General features: G+C 35.4%; 1 protein-coding gene across 7 annotated transcripts in view; it reads right to left on the reverse strand.

Annotated features, from left to right (window-relative positions):
- ppfibp2a (PPFIA binding protein 2a) overlaps positions 1 to 17,622 on the reverse strand; it is a 92,602-nt gene that overhangs the window by 37,963 nt on the left and 37,017 nt on the right. For 5 of the 7 annotated variants that reach the window (XM_058751458.1, XM_058751457.1, XM_058751455.1 and 2 more), the window contains one exon: positions 5,664 to 5,887. In XM_058751458.1, coding sequence (XP_058607441.1) covers positions 5,664 to 5,887 — 224 coding nt within the window. Of the gene's footprint in view, positions 1 to 3,704; positions 3,898 to 5,663; positions 5,888 to 12,623; positions 12,844 to 17,622 lie in introns of those variants that run through there. The other 2 variants (XM_058751456.1, XM_058751459.1) reach the window with 2 other exon arrangements.

Here is a 17,622-nt window from a genome sequence, read left to right on the forward strand (position 1 = left end):
CCGAGTAGATTAGCATTACTATTGTATCTGTATCAGTGGATGGTGTGTATACAAATTGTTGTATTTTGAAATTACTAAATTACTTATAAAATAAATAAACGACATAAAATATTGACGAATTCTGCATCATGTCTGATTCATTCCAGTAACATATATTGCAGTGAATTATAAACAGAGATGTGTCCTTGTTTTACACAAGAAAACATTGTATAATGCTACATGTTGTTAGTGTTTTTTAGGTCATTGTTTTGTGGGTGACAAAGTGTGTTTGTCGGCTGTCAACCTTTGCTAGTGTTCTGGAAGAATGAGTTGATTTGAGACCTGAATAAAGTGTTTTGGTAGTTGTAGTGCATTTTGAATGTGAAATGAACTGCTTTGCCAAGCTGAAAGTTGGTTAGGAGAACTGTGTGAAGAGTTTTGCAAAAGTGACCTAAGTATTGAGAAATGTGTCCTAGCGTCTGTAAAAAAAACTGTAATGGGACTGTGCACTTCCACATCTGGATACACAATATATACTATATAGTGTGTGTGTATATATATATTATGGCATGCCATTGAGGAAAATTTGAGTATATGGAATGGAATGAAACTTGATTATATGCAATGAAACTTGAATATATTGAATAAAAGTTTGAAAATATGGAATGAAACTTGAATATATTGAATGAAAGTTTAAATATATGGAATGCAACTTGAATATATTGAATGAAAGTTTGAATATATGGAATGAAACTTGAATATATTGAATGAAAGTTTGAATATATGCAATGAAACTTGAATATATTGAATGAAAGTTTGAAAATATGGAATGAAACTTGAATATATTGAATGAAAGTTTGAATATATGGAATGAAACTTGAATATATTGAATGAAAGTTTGAATATATGGAATTAAACTTGAATATATTGAATGAAAGTATAAATATATGGAATGAAACTTGAATATATTGAATGAAAGTTTGAAAATATGGAATTAAACTTTAATATCTGGAATGAAACTTGAATATATTGAATGAAAGTTTGAATATATGGAATGAAACTTGAATATATTGAATGAAAGTTTGAATATATGGAATGAAAGTCTGAATATATAGAATAAAAGTTTGAATATATGGGCCGAAACTTGAATTGGGTGGATGATTTACATTAAAGAGTATGTATTTTGAATGGTATCTTACAGGTGTAAAAAAAAAAAAAAACTTGTGTAGTTCTGTAGTAATCTACATCAATGCTATTTTTGTCGACAAATGCAAATGAGATGAAAATTCCCAGTCAGAACTGACGTTCTGTGTGATAGATGTGCACTTATGAATTGTAACGTTCTGATCTAACCGCGGGAAAACTCTGCGCTGTTGCATGTTCTACAGGCTCGAACAACAGTGCTTCAAACTGATTCAGAGCGGTTTGCAATAAATGAATAGCACACATTTATGACAGGCAACTGCTTATGAACTAATGCTGATTAATTATAGCGATGTTTACTTTACAATGTTTATATGGTAATGTGTTTTAGACAGTTGTAAGAACGTATATTTTATCTCCCTCATGAACTTGAATGAACAGCCTGCAAATAAGAATTCCGGTGTATTTTGGTCTTGTTTCAGGGATTCCAATCACAGGAAGGAAAGACTAAGGACATTATTTGACATATTATTCAATAAATAGATTTTACTATCAGGATTATTATAGTTAACTAGAGCCATAAAAAGTTGAATTTCAATTGTCAAAAAACACACACAATTGTCAAACTGTCAGTTTAGTCATGTATTCAAGTAACAGTTGTGTGATACTTACAGTAAATGCTTAATTAATGCATTACAGTTTAACCAAACTCAGTAGATTTTAGTCGAATAAATCTACTGTATTTTTAGTCAACTAAAACTAGACTAAAACTAAAACAATTCAAATGACTAAAATATGACTAAAACTATATGGCATTTTAGTCAAAAGACTAAAACTAAAGCAAAATGCTGTCAGAATTAACACTGTATGAAATGTCTGAGACGATGGGATGTACACTCCAAACTGTTTGTATTGTTTGTTTGGTATATGATCAGCTGTTGCCAAAATTTTTAGTTCAACAAAGTATTGGAAAATTTGAGGAAATTATATTTTTAAAGTCATTCAATTCAGAAAACTATTGTTCTGATAACAAGGATATAACTAGCTACAGTATATTATTATTCATTAAATACTGTCAAATTTACATTTTAATTCCATACACTGCAAATTTAATTCTATATATTCAGACTTTCATTCCATATATTCAAGTTTCATTTAATATATTCAAATTTCATTCCATATATTCAAACTTCCATTCAATATATTCAAGTTTCATTCCATATATTCAAATTCCATTCCATATATTCAAACTTCCATTCAATATATTCAAGTTTCATTCCATATATTCAAGTTTCATTCCATATATTCAAATTTCATTCCATATATTCAAGTTTCATTCCATATATTCAAACTTCCATTCAATATATTCAAGTTTAATTCCATATATTCAAATTCCATTCCATATATTCAAACTTCCATTCAATACATTCAAGTTTCATTCCATATATTCAAATTTCATTCCATATATTCAAACTTCCATTCCATATATTAAAGTTTCATTCCATATATTCAAACTTCCATTCAATATATTCAAGTTTCATTCCATATATTCAAATTCCATTCCATATATTCAAATTCCATTCCATATATTCAAGTTTCATTCCATATATTCAAATTTCATTCCATATATTCAAACTTCCATTCAATATATTCAAGTTTCATTCCATATATTCAAGTTTCATTCCATATATTCAAATTTCATTCCATATATTCAAATTTCATTCCATATATTCAAACTTCCATTCAATATATTCAAGTTTCATTCCATATATTCAAATTCCATTCCATATATTCAAGTTTCATTCCATATATTCAATCATCATATTATAAATATCATAATTTCCTGAACGGCATGCCATAATATATATATATATAACCCTGGACCACAAAACCAGTCTTAAGTCGCTGGGGTATATTTGTAGCAATAGCCAAAAATACATGGTATGGGTCAAAATTATAGATTTTTCTTTTATGCCAAAAATCATTAGGATATTAAGTAAAGATCATATTCCATTAAGATATTTTGTAAATTTCCTACCATAAATATATCAAAACTTAATTGTTGATTAGTAATATACATTGCTAAGAACTTCATTTGGTCAACTTTAAAGGTGATTTTCTCAGTATTTAGATTTTTTGCACCTTCAGATTCCAGATTTTCAAATAGTTGCATCTCGGCCAAATAGTGTCCGATCCTAACAAACCATACATCAATGGAATGCGTATTTGTTCAGCTTTCGGATGATGTATAAATCTGAACTTAAGACTGGTTTTGTGGTCCAGGGTCATATATATATATATATATATATATATACACTAAATTTATATCTAATAGAAGTACTGCTACCACAACCAACAATTAAGTAAACCATAAAAAGGCTTTAGCATGGATTTGTATCTCACATGGTGCTTAGCCCATTAATCCTACAAAACATCCACTAATTAACAAATTATTCAGTTGTATTATTTTCAAATGCAATATTAAGCATTTAGATGGACATGGATGACAAAACAAAATGGACACAAAACAAAACAAAAATATATATATATATATATACAACAACAGAAAAAGTAATGCTTACCTTCTTAAGCCATGCAAAATGTTTGTAAAAATCAACGTCCCATTCCATTTTGCACGGCCATTATAAGATCCTTAAGTCTCATAGCATTATACCTATTTCAGACATGAGGAGAGTGAATGCCTCTTTCTTTCTTTTCACCCTTAATGTAAAGGCTGTGAGTTCTTTCTCTTCTTCTTTGTCTTTCGTCTGAGTTTAGCCTTTGGTTTAGGTTCCTGAGCATCTGGTTTGGAGCAGCGGTCTGTAATATCAGGCTTCACTCCTGCCAGCTGCCCTCATTTTCTTTTTATTTTTTCTCCTCCTTTACTCTCCTCCTCCACTCTTTTTTCCTCTGCCAAACCATTTTTTCTTCTTGTTTCTAAACTTATACTCACACCCCCCCCACCCCCGGCTTATTAACAAGTGCTGTGTTTAGGGGCTTTCTGTAGGGGAAACACTTTCACACACAAGAAGAGAGAAAGCGAGTGTGCGTGGATTGCATGAGGTCCATGCCCCAGAGGTGCAGTGCCCCTCAGAGAGGCCACAGTGTCTACTTGAAAACTTATAGTGGTACCAGACATCTTGCACTGCATTAGACGTGTGACAGTGTCAAAACTCTGTTGACACTATCCTTCATACATCATGTGTTATGTTATGAATTTACCATCACGGTATATAAAATGAGAAAGGGATAAAAGGATTATATAGGATTTTTAAATAGAATTATTATTATTATTATTATTATGGCTAGGACACTCTTGAAAAAGAGATTTTCAATCTCAATGAGTCTCTTCCTGGTTAAATAAAATATATTATTAAAATATATATATATATTTTTTTTTTTAATGGTTTGCATGTTACCGTTACCAATCAGCAGAAGAGCGAGTGAGTGGAAGGGAGCGACATCAATTTCACTCCAAAACTTTCACATTCAGACCTATGATTCATTACTCTATTAAAGGGACTGCAATCCAAATTCTATGTATTGTTTGTCCTGCCCCCTCCTCTTCAGATTCAATGCTCACACAGGTTGCCAGATTGTGGACATGCAAGGGGATCAAGCACAACTGACAATGGAAGGTGACGATAATTTATCACTTTAATATGTGTCTGAGCTTTTTAGTTGAAAGCTGATGCTTTTTAGGATATAAAATCTGAGCCAGTTGTTTTGCTAGCATCCATGGCCGCTGTGTTTTCCACCAACTGGCAACCTGAGGTGTCAAAATACTATTCGGTAAATTGGCAGACCAAATCACACAGACCAAACAAAAACAAACAATCCGACATGAGTGCATATTCAAAACATAAAACAAAACAAAACAAAAAAAAAAAACAAGTGAACTTAGCATTGTTCTTAAATATCTGCTTAAATATATGCTTTAGTACAGTCAAACATTTTCACACAGCACTTTTAAAGGCCCACTGTGGTTTTGCTTTTTCATTCTCTACCTTTTGGTGAGAGAAACCCTACTCAAAGCTATCCAGGCAAAATTATCCACCTTATTCTTAACGTAAAAATGGGCGCAGCCATTTGTAAACTTTATGGGTCTTGCTTCTGGTCTCATTTGCTTCAAGCTATTTTTAGATGTATAAAACCGCTCGTTTTGCTGCGTGATACTGCAAATTGGTTTGTCTTTACCATATTATTTTAATGTATTATCTTAATTATGAACACACTGGTTTGTAATGCAAACATACAGTATTTACTGTTTACTGGACGTTGTTATTCTTCTCGTTATTTCTCAACAGGGGGTAATGAACCGGAAGTCTCGCCCATAGGCTTACTTCCGCATTTGTTAATAAGGTGGATAAGATCAGAACAAACTGTTGTGCAAACAATAATTACATTAATTAGAATGTCACTATGATATCACTAATAAAATACCACTATCATTAAACTGCATTGTGACAGTTATGCTCTGCAAATATCAAAAGGTATCAAAAGTGTTTAAAAATAAAATAAAATAAAATAATAGTTCTCACTGAAATCTCTGTTCTCCTGTCAAGCCACAGCAGCAGAGTGTGAGCCGTGGCAGAGGCCATCTGTCGCCGCAGGGTTTCCTTGTCCTCTGCACATGTCTGTCCTTCCAGAGCAAATTTCAGCTCCTCAGCCAGCTGGAGAACCCTGAGATGAGCAGGACACACTGGAAAGGTATGCCGTACTGCTAGAGAGTTAACATCATCCGCTGACACCACAGCCTTAGACCCTACAGGACAAAGACAAAAAGAGGCACTGTGTCCTAATTAGAAAGAACGAAAGAAAGATAGAACAAAAGATAGATAGATAGATAGATAGATAAATTTCTAACTAGGAGTCTTAGCTTAAAAGTGATTCAGGACCAATCTGAGAGCAATTCTGAGCGAGAAAAAGGTAAACTTTTATCTTAGTGAGGAGGCGGGGCTGACCCAATCACTAGCTATGACACAGTCTTTTGAAGACTGTGATTGGTTGGTTGTCCAAGAAGGAAATAAAAGAGCGCTTTTAAGAGTAGGATTTATTTTAAGCCTTCACTTTGAAATTACAGGCGTAATTCTTCCTGTTTTACCGTACTCTCTCTCTCTCTCTCTCACACACACACACACACACATTATATAAGTGTATATATATTCTTTATTTTTTTATTTACCATGCTGTCATACTTAACGTATTTCATAGGAAATGAACAGCGACACTATAAGGTTCTGAAAATGCTGTCAGGTACAGACCCAAATCATCGCTGCTGCATAGTTGCATTTTTCCAGTTGCCAAATACTGTATGTTAATGTAGTGATTACTTCCATTTCTGGCGCTATGGCATTTCTGCGCAGTGTCGGATGTTAGCATGTCTCTAATAAGATTGGTCACAAACATGATCCCTGCACCATCTAATGTGTTGCGTCTTATTAACTCACTGTCATGCATTGTGTGCAACACATTTCTTCTCCCTCTTCATGTTTCGTCCATTTTCTCCACAGCTAAAGAAACTCTTAAGCCTCTTAAAAGTCCTCGTCCGTACTCCTAACAATTTTAAGGGTTAAGATGCTTTCTGAATTACTTTTTTCTTTACTAGGATCTTTTCTTTAATTTTAAGGGGAAACACCCACATGTCTAAGAATTAGGAGCAACTCTTAGCGCTAAGATTTTTCATGAATACGGGCCCTGTAGTTTAGCATTGCTATCAAATTATTTATTTTCTGAGTGATTACATATATATATGGGGGGAAAATAACATTTGTTTTACTCTGCTGATTTGTTTTATTTATTTATATATATATATATATATATATATATATATATAATTTCTGAGATCTCTTTCTTAACCAGCTCTGACGCCTCTGTATCCTCTTCCCTGGACATAAAGCAGATACGTTTCATCCTGGATTTATGCCTGATCTGAAATCAACATTTTTGCATTGACTTAGAACTCTCTTTAGAACAATTCTGGGTAACACTTTAGAATAATGGTCCGTTGTTAACAAGTAACTATGCAGGAAGTAATAGGTAGTACTACATTAACACTCAACTTAATACTATTAACTAATAGAGAAGCAAGATTAACGAAGCAGTAAGTAATAGCAAATTTAGGAGAAAGGTAGTTCCTTTTTAGATATGTGATAATTATTAAATAAAAATCTCCTCATTGAGAATTAATTGTGAACTATGACCAATTAATAAAGAATAACCAATTAATTACTGATCACAACAGTAACGTCTTAAAAGTGAACAATTGGATTCTTTGTGGAAATTAATTTATGAATATGATATCCCCCAAATAAGTCAGCTACAGTTTGAAATTGTGACTTCTACTCTTACCAAAGGATGGATGTTCTCTGTTTATTTCAATCAAAAACAGAGAATAATAATAAAAACGATAATTCACTTAAAAATGTTAATAATTAGGAAGTGATGCTGACAAGCTCATGATTGAATTAGTTCACAATTATGAATTCTGTTTTATGTCAGTTCAATATGTATCCCACTCCAAATGATCTACTGGTAGAATATCACTAGTGCTTCACACAAATGTATGACTGTATCATGTGTCATATATAAAACATTACATAACTTATTAATTTGTTTGTGAGTAATTACTGAGGGGTTAACATGTTTTTCACTTTAAAATAATGGTCCAGATCACTAGTAGTTCCTTAGTAGCACTTTAGCTTTGAAGTGAAAAATACATGAACCCCTCACTAATTACTCAAAGGTTAGCTTGTCAGCCTTCAGGAACTACTAGTGATCTGGACCATTATTTTAAAGTGAAAACACCTTAACCACTCAGTAATTACTAAGTAATTTAATCCGTTATTTAACATATTTAAATCTGACACATAGTGTACATTCATACATGAGGCACATTCATTTGTGTGAGGCACTAGTGATATTTTACCAGACACTGTAATCTGGAATATGCTGTTTTGTGCTTAACACAATATAAATGCAGTCCATGCCTTCATTAAGGATGTGAATTGCTTTTGTCAAGAGAACATCATTATTTATATTCAAGAAAAGTCCTCCCAGCCTACTGTCACTAAAATACTGAACTGACACAAACTAGAGCTCATAATTGTTAACCAATTCAATCACATTTTTAAATTAATTATTTTTATTATTATTATTCTGTTTTTGTTTGAAATAAACAGAGAACATCCATCCTTTGGTAAGAGTAGAAGTCACAATTTCAAACTGTAGCTGACTTATTTGGGGGATATCATATTCATAAATTAGTTTCCACAAAGAACCCAATTGTTCACTTTTAAGACGTTACTGTTGTGATTAGTAATTAATTGGTTATTCTTTATTAATTGGTCATAGTTCACAAGTAGTTCTCAATGAGGAGATTTTTATTTAATAATTATCAAATATCTAATAAGGAACTACCTTTCTCCTAAATTTGCTATTACTTACTGCTTAGTTAATCTTGCTTCTCTATTAGTTAATAGTATTAAGTTGAGTGTTAATGTAGTACTACCTATTACTTCCTGCATAGTTACTTGTTAACAATGGACCATTATTCTAAAGTGTTACCCAATTCTGTATTCAGTTTCTTATATATCAATTCAGTTTCATATAATCAATTAAATTAACAGTTGATCCATAACACCTGTACGAAAGTGCCTATAGACGATATAGAGAGACAGACAGACAGACAAGCAGACAGACAGACAGACAGACAGACAGACAGACAGACAGATAGATAGAGTTAGTTAGTTATCAATTGACCAAACTGTTTTTGCTTTTGTAAATCTTTAGGGGTTCAGGGGGTTCTCAGGCATTTAAATTCAGTTCCTGGAGGGCCTGTCCTGCAGGGTTTAGCTCTTGAACTAGCTAATCAGCTACACTCTGCAGGACAGTGACCCTACAGGACTGTAGTTTGGCATGTACTATAGATGTACAGTATATAACCTCTATTATGATGGACTAACCTCTTTGCATGGGTAAAAACGCCCTCACCAAGTTCATAAACATTATGTAGCAATTAATGTAAACAAGGTTCTTATATTAATATGATAATTATATATGTCAAAAACATTGTATTTTCAGTTGTATTAAATAAACAACTGAATAGGTGCACTGGATAGGCCTACATGAAATTGGAAAAACAAATAGAGAAAACAGAAAAAAAGAGACACATTTACAATAAATTCTGCCAATCAGACTTTTTTTAATTTATTCTTTTTTAACAATGAGATGGCCAGTAACAATAGGGTAGAAGGTAACATCATAACAAGGTGAAATTAATTTATTAAAATTAATTTATAAAACCCAGTCATACATTCAAAATTCCATTTCTACAACATCAAGCTGAACAAGGAGACATGATAGTGTAAATCCAATAAGACTAACATAACTCTTATTTCTCCACCTAAGAACTGGGATACCAGGTTCCTGTGCTCCATCTAAACTCCATAGGTGTCAATAAGAGGGTTACATTTTGGAGGCACCGCTGGGATAATTTTCCCTCTATGGTTGTCTATTTTAAAGTTGTTTGTTTATTGCAGTGTTGGTGAGAATCTTGTGCATCATGGATCTTTCTCAGGTAGCTGATTAGAGTCGTCAGGTCCAGGTTAATCCTGTTAACTGTGTCATACTTAGTGGTATTCCCTTAGCTGTGAAGGACGAGAACATTACCGAGGTGTTAAACACTGTGAAAGCATTTGGACAAACCCAAATTCGTGGACGACGAGTAGATACTACATGAGTGAACTTGTTCCTGTTGATTGAAGCTAGCATTGATGGTGACCCTAACATTGTACCTCCAGAAGTAGGCATTCCTGGAGTAGTGGCGCCTTGGGGTGTTCATGTCCTTGAAACTGTAGATCCGGTTGCTCCAGAAGCCTCTTTTACAGAGAAGTTGAGTGAGTGAAGTCAACGAGTGATGTGAAGTCACTTCTTGAACCAGAACCGTCTCCTAATGTTGATGTCAACCTGAACCTAGTGAATACCATTGACCATCTGGTTGATAAGTGTACACAGGGTCCCAGTGATACCCTTACTTACAGGAAACTGAGAGTGTTTTCAGGTGTGCAACCTGTTCCGCCTGGTGAAGAGGATTATGAATCCTGGATGGAACAAGCATCTCCGATGATTGGTGAGTGGCAATGTGCTGAGATTGTCAAGAGACAGCGCATTGTGGAAAGTTTGAGAGGGCCTGCCGCTGACATATGAGGACAGGTGAGCAGTCCGATTTCAACTGTTGCTGACTATCTTAGAGCTCTTGACACCGCATATGGCAGTACAGAGAGTGAGTCAGACCTGATGGTGAAGTTTGGTAGCACGAACCAAGAGCTAGGTGTGAAACTTTCCGCTTTTCTGTACAGACTTGATAAGATTCTTCAACGTATCTTTCTGAAAGGTTGTGTTAAAGTGGAAGACTTGAACAGAAGACGGATGGAGCAGATTATTAAAGGAGCTCTTACGACTGACATGGTAGCGATGAGGCTAAGAGTGACTTACAGCTTGCGTGATCCGCCAGATTTTTCAGACCTGTTCAGAGAGGTGAGGGAGGAAGAAAACTGGATTAATGCCAGAGATGGGGGCCAACGTTGGGGTGGCTACTACCACTGCTGTTGGATCAACTTTAGTTCCAGAGTCCTCTTCACAGAAAAATCTTCCATTGATGAGTGCTGATGCCAAGGCCAGGGATGCTGTTCCAAACAAAGATCTTGCAGCTCCTGTTAAGCCAGGTATTTTCTCTTACAAGTGTGGCGAAGATGGACATACCAGAAGAGAATGCAAAGGTGAGGAAAACCTGAGGAAGGTTAACCAGAAGCTTATTAACCCTCTGGGGTCTGAGGTCATTTTGGGGCCCTTGAGATGTTTTGACATGCCCTGATATTTGAGGTTATTTCAGCTACTTAAAACATACTATTGACCAACATGTAATTTTTTGTATTCAGCACAAACTGTGCTACAATAATATGTGACCAAGATGGATGTACATATTTGCATTTTTTAGAAAAAAAAAATATCATGCGTGGTTAGTAAGTTTTGGGGAAAAAAAGTAGCTGAAATAAGGCCTTAAAACCTACAGTAAATAGTTCTGAATAAGACTTTTGAGTAATCAGTCTAGAATATTTACTTCAAAATTATGCTTACTCATTCACAGAAAATAATATATTGATTTAAATTTTTCAAGACATGTTTTGTGATCGAAAGACTATATGCGAGGGAGTGGCAATGGCCTTGAATATTAAGTGAGTCTCACCTGAGAGACAAAGGGCCCTCTCCTAATGGCCTCTAATGGCCCATCAGTGTGACTGAAATTTGAGGCAGGTAAGAGAGAATGTGAGGAGATTGAAAAAAAGGGTTGTTTAAATAATTTGTATTTTATTTACAACACAGTATAATCAAAACATACACAATGCAGGTCAAAGACACATTATTGTGCACACTGATCTAACCACAGAGATGTGAACAGACTTTGAGTCATTCCTGCAACAGATTCTGTTCAACAAGTGAAACAATTAAATCATATCTGATATTTACGTGTGTTATTACTTCTTACTTCTTTCCATGGATTCAAGAAGAAAAAAAAAACATAATCAGTAGAAAAGGAGCTTGTTTTAACATAGAATATCAGTGTAGTTGAACATCTGATGTTGGTACAGCGCTCTTAGAGGAAAACAGTTTGAAGAGACATAAGGATTCATCTGTGGTGCATCTGTGGTTCATCTGACTCAGTAAAATACAAACAAGCAAAAAAAAAAAAAAAAACATTTGTGAGCATGTTAATATCAGGAACATCTGTGTATATATATATATATGTGTATGTATGTATGTATGTATAGGTTTTGTAGCCATAGACTCACACATGCTTTGTACTATCATAAAAAAAAGAAAGAAATCTTATATCTGAGAAACTAATTATTATTGTTTAGCACGTTATTAAAATCTATTTCTGAACAGAGTAAGCTATTAATAATAAACATGTACTAAACATACTTAGACTCGTAGCATTCATCATGTTACAGTGTAAACTCATATTACTTTTATTGTTTTATATAGAGCATGAAAACATCATTGTGCCGTAATAAATTTAAATACAATGAATTGCCTATCATATTCAAAATGTTTTACACAATTTCAAACCTTGTAGTCAGGAATTATAGTTTGGTAAAAACCCAACTATGATTTTGTAGTCATATATCCTAGTATATATGATTTTATAGTAGCCTATGATATGATTCTGTAGTCACAGACTCAAGCATGCTTTATACAATAAAAGGATGTACTTTGTACTATAAAAAAAGGATATTTTATATCTGAGAAACTAATTATTATTGTTTAGCACGCTATTAAAATGTATTTGTGAACAGAGTATTAATAATAAACATGGTCAAAACATTCTTAGATGCGTAGCATTCATCATGTTGTCATTTGGGAAAAACTCAACTAGTAAATCTGTTCAAGTTTATGTCACAATAAAACGTTAACTAATGCAAAAAAGAAACATTACTTACTCATCAGATTGATCTCCTCTACTGGATGAAATCGTGTTCTTCTTTCGAGGGAAATCCTGCCTTTACTCAGGGCGTCTTCCAGAAACAAACAGTAGCCGCGATGAGGACCTCCTCGCTCTTTGTTTGTGTTGGGTGTTTGCACGTGCGCACGTCCCACGTGGCTATTTACATATGAACGGCGTGTGCCGCGAGGGGGCGGGATTTCATTAGAGATAATGAGTTAGACGGGAAAGACTGAATATCGTGTTGGTTTCATACGGATTACTTCATCACAGAATGTTTGTATTTGATAAGACTTGCTTCATTTAAAAGTAGATACTTCAAGCTTCCTATAGATATAACTCCCATGTCTCTGGATTGAGTATTTGCTGAGTTACAGTTCATTTTAGTGACGCGTTTCTAAAACCAGTTTGCGGAGATGGAGAAGACAGAGAGCGCACCCTGTTTGTTTTCTTATTTTTCCAAAAGCACAAAGTTGTGTTGTTATTGTGAGTGTACAAAAAAAGCAAACAACAGCACGCACATCTATCTCAAATGGGTGCTCGACTAAAAAACAAGTAGAAGCATATTGAAAATGCAAAGTCGGCAACACCTAAGCTCCAAAAGTATCAAAGAAAAATTTATTATTAAAAATTCACATAGAGTGTAACGTTTCGAGCACACAGGCTCTTCATCAGACAAATGAACAACACTGATATGCCTCCATTTATACATGTGAACAAAAGGTCACATGACCTAACACAATATAACCAATATAATAATGATAATAATGAATAAACCAAAATAACCGCAGTCAAAAAGAAAAAACAACAACAAAGAACTATGCAAAATAACAAAATACAATTCTCGATGCACAATACAACAACATTAATTAATACCTGCCTACATACATAAATTCAACCAATACCATCAAAACCTTTATTGGAGCTGTATAAAAAGCCACATAATTGGATATGCATTCCATATTTAAAGAAATGGACGAATATCAAAATCCTCATTTAAACCTCTCGGGAACAAAGTATCTAATGTAAAAATCCAAAAGGCCTCACGTTGTAAAAGTAATTTGTTAATGTCACCACCGCGCCGTGGACACTTAACTACCTCTATTCCTATGTACTGAAGAGTGAAAACTGAATGTCTCGAGTTTACAAAATGCTGAGCTACTGGACTTTTCGGATCGCAATGTCTAATTGCACACCGATGTTCAGAAATACGATTTTTCAAAGGTCTACTAGTCTTACCAACATAACATAAACCACAAGGGCAACGCAACAAATAAATAACATTAGCCGTCTTGCACGAAATCGTACCCCGAATCTTAAATATTTTCGTCGTATGAGGATGTGTGAAAGTCAATGTCTTATATGTGAAATTACACTGTTGACAGTTACCACATTTGTAATTCCCATACGGTATTTTATTCAAGAAATGAGGAGCAGGTTTCAAATCAGATCTGACCAAAATATTACGAAGACTGGGTGTTTTCTTATACACTAAACGAGGTGGTTCATCAAAACACTTCTTGAGACCGGGATCACTCTCTACGATCTGACAATGTTTCAATAAAACATGATGAATGTCCTTCGAAACAGGCGAATATTGAATATAACAATTAACCCGACGTTTAAATTTTTTTGTTTTTTTAACAAGACTCTCCTGTTGCGATACATCTTTAAAACGACTCACTGCAGACTGGATCCACTCTTCTCGATATGATCGTTTTCTGAATCTCTCCGATAGGATTTGTGATTGCTGTTGAAAATCTGCATCTTTGCTACAAATACGGCGAATACGACTAAATTGTGAAATTGGTAACGAACGCTTTAATGACACAGGATGATAAGATTGTCCGTGCAAGATGGTGTTACGGTCAGTTGGTTTACGATACAAAGTAGTTTCGATGCCCGATGCAGTGCGAAGAACAAGCACATCCAAAAAATTTCAACGCACTACATTTATTATTTACCAAACTATGAAACTCCAGTAACTCAGATTCAGCACCACTCCATATTAAAAAAACATCATCGATATAACGTTTCCATAGAACAATGTGTCTCAAAAAATAATTTACCCCAGGGTTTAACACAAACTGATGTTCAAACATCCCACAAAAGAGAGATGCAAAGCTTGGGGCCATCTTGGAACCCATGCTAAACCCTGAAATCTGCAAATAATAATCTGACCCAAACAGAAAATAATTATGTGAAAGTACCAATTTTGCCAAATCACTCAGATATGTAGTACTTGGTACCTGACCCGGACGTTGATCAAGAAAAAATTCCATAGCCTCTAACCCACCCTGAAATGGAACATTGGTGTAAAGCGATTCAACATCCATGGTGACTAGAAAAACAGGATAGTCAGGTAATTTCACATTATTCATAAATTCAATAAAATCCATTGTGTCCTTAATATAAGAAGGTAAAGACATGACCAAAGGTTGTAAATGGAAATCAACAAAAGCATAAATTCTCTCTGTCAGTGACCCAATTGCTGCAACTATGGGTCTACCAGAAGGGATTGTGAGTGTACACAAATAAAAGTAGACACTTAACAGTTTCGATTGATGTATAACACTTATTTGTGTGACCAAAATCAACAGAGTATTTTTAGTGTCTTTTGCACTGATCTTAAAAAAAACGAGTTGGTATCGCCAGCGATACAGCCGACCCCAGAGAGTTAAACATAGGCGCTTGCCGGGAAACTTCAGAGGGGTTCTGTGAAGGCACAGCACTGGGCTCCTCTAGAAATGTGTTCCAACTCTTTTCTTTCTAAACATAAACATTCTTCTGATCTTCCTACTGCATTAGTAGGTCCAACTTCTGAAGTTCCTGTGCAAATAGAAGGAGTCTATGCTAAAGCATTAATAGTGGCTCACAGGTTATGATCTTGTACAGACATTTCTACCCTACTCACTTGAAGCACTTACCTTTGAAGCCAGTGCAGAATCTGGACATCTGGGGATTGAGTTCTCATAAGTATCCTTATGACGCTTACTTGCCCATTCTCCTTGAATTTACAGAAACGGTTGCTGGAGTACCTCAAACAGTTGATACACTTGCTTTAGTTTGCCCTGATCCCAAGCCAAAGCAACCGATAGCTATCTTGGTTGGGACAAATACTTCTTTGGTCCGAAAGTTGTTTGACACTTGCAAGGAGTAGGCCGGAGAAAACTTTATGAACGTCTCGACTGTTCATCCAGTGGTTAAAGCAGCTTATAAGACTATTCAGAATTCAATTGGAGTTACTGCTTATCCCGATAAACCTGGGGTTGTGTGGTTCATCCAGCACAAATCCATTACTTTGAAGGCTGGAGAAGTTTGTCAAATTCATGGAAAGCCAAAGTTTTCTAGTGAGTTGTTTGAGAAGCATGTTCTGATTGATCAGGCGACGGACACCATTGCTCTTGAAAAAAATTGTTAGTGAGGCCTGAATTACAGCCTGCTTCAGTTGTGTCAAACCGGATGGTTACTGTGACCGTGAAGAACATGTTCAGTAAGGAAGTACTCATGAAGCGTGGTACTCCTATTGCTCACATCTTTCCGGTAGATGTTGTACCTCAGTTGACTCCCAAGAGTGAGGTGTCAGTTCCAAATACGTCTTTGTCTCCTGATTCCTTTGACTTTGGTAACTCTCCGCTTCCAGAAGAAGCGAAACAACGCTTGATTGAAAAGCTTATGGAGAGGCATGATGTCTTTTCTGCTCACGAATGGGATATGGGATGTTCCAAGAGTACTGTTCATGAAATCAGATTATCGGATTCCACTCCTTTTCGGGAAAGATCACGTCGGCTAGCTCCTAAAGATTTTGAAGATGTGCGAAAGCATTTGCATTCAAAAGTGTGCTATAATCACAGAATCCAAGAGTCCATATGCATCACCAATTGTGGTGGTACGCAAGAAATCTGGAAATGTGAGGATGTGCGTAGATCATCAGACTTTGAATCGGCGAACAGTACCTGATCAGTATATGGTGCCGAGGACTGAGGATGCCTTACACTGTTAATCTGGTAGCCAATGGTTTTCTGTGCTCGACCCGAGAAGCGGCTACTACCAAATTCCCATGAACAAAGATGACCAGGAGAAAACTGCATTCATTTGTCCGTTAGGGTTTTTTGAATTTGAAAGAATGCCTCAAGGGATTTCCGGAACACCTGCTACGTTTCAGAAGGTAATGGAATGAACCGTTGGTGACATGAATTTCCTCGAAGTACTGGTGTATCTTGATGACCTGATCATCTTTGGCAGAACTATAGAAGAACATGAAGAAAGGTTGCTAAAGGTTCTGGACAGGTTAAGAGAGGAAGGTTTGAAGCTATCCCTTGACAAATGTCAGTTCTGCAGAACCTCTGTTACCTATGTCGGTCATGTAGTGTCTCAGGAGGGAATCGCAACTGGTCCATCAAAAGTAGAAGCTGTGATCACCTGGCCAAGACCTAGAACTGTAACAGAATTAAGGTCTTTCTTAGGCTACTGCATATTACCGGCGCTTTGTAAAGGGTTATTCAAGATTATGCCATCCTTTGAATCAACTACTTAAAGGTTATCCACCACATTTAAGTCAAAAGGAAAAGACAGCAAAACCATCCGCTATGGAGTACTTCAAGTCAACTGATCCTTTTGGGGAGAGGTGGGATGACAAATGCGAGAAAGCAATTCCTTGCTCTCAAATGGGCTGTGGTTGATAAATTGCATGACTACCTTTATGGTGTCAATTTTGAAGTGAGAACAGACAACAATCCTTTGACATATATCTTGACATCTGCAAAACTGGATGCTACAGGCCACAGATGGTTGTCGGCATTGTCAACATACACCTATAGTCTGAAGTACAGGCCTGGCAAGAAAAACGTGGATGCAGATTCTTTGTTCAGATGTCCCCACTTTAGTGTAGCACCTGATGATGAGTGGGAGGATAATTCAGCTCCTGGAGTTCGGGCTCTGTGTCATAACATGTGAGAATATGGAAAGTGCTCATGAGTGGATGGTACGCACTTCTA

The sequence above is a fragment of the Onychostoma macrolepis genome, chromosome 18 (genome assembly GCF_012432095.1).
Source record: "Onychostoma macrolepis isolate SWU-2019 chromosome 18, ASM1243209v1, whole genome shotgun sequence".
In the NCBI taxonomy this organism is placed as follows: Eukaryota; Metazoa; Chordata; class Actinopteri; order Cypriniformes; family Cyprinidae; genus Onychostoma; species Onychostoma macrolepis.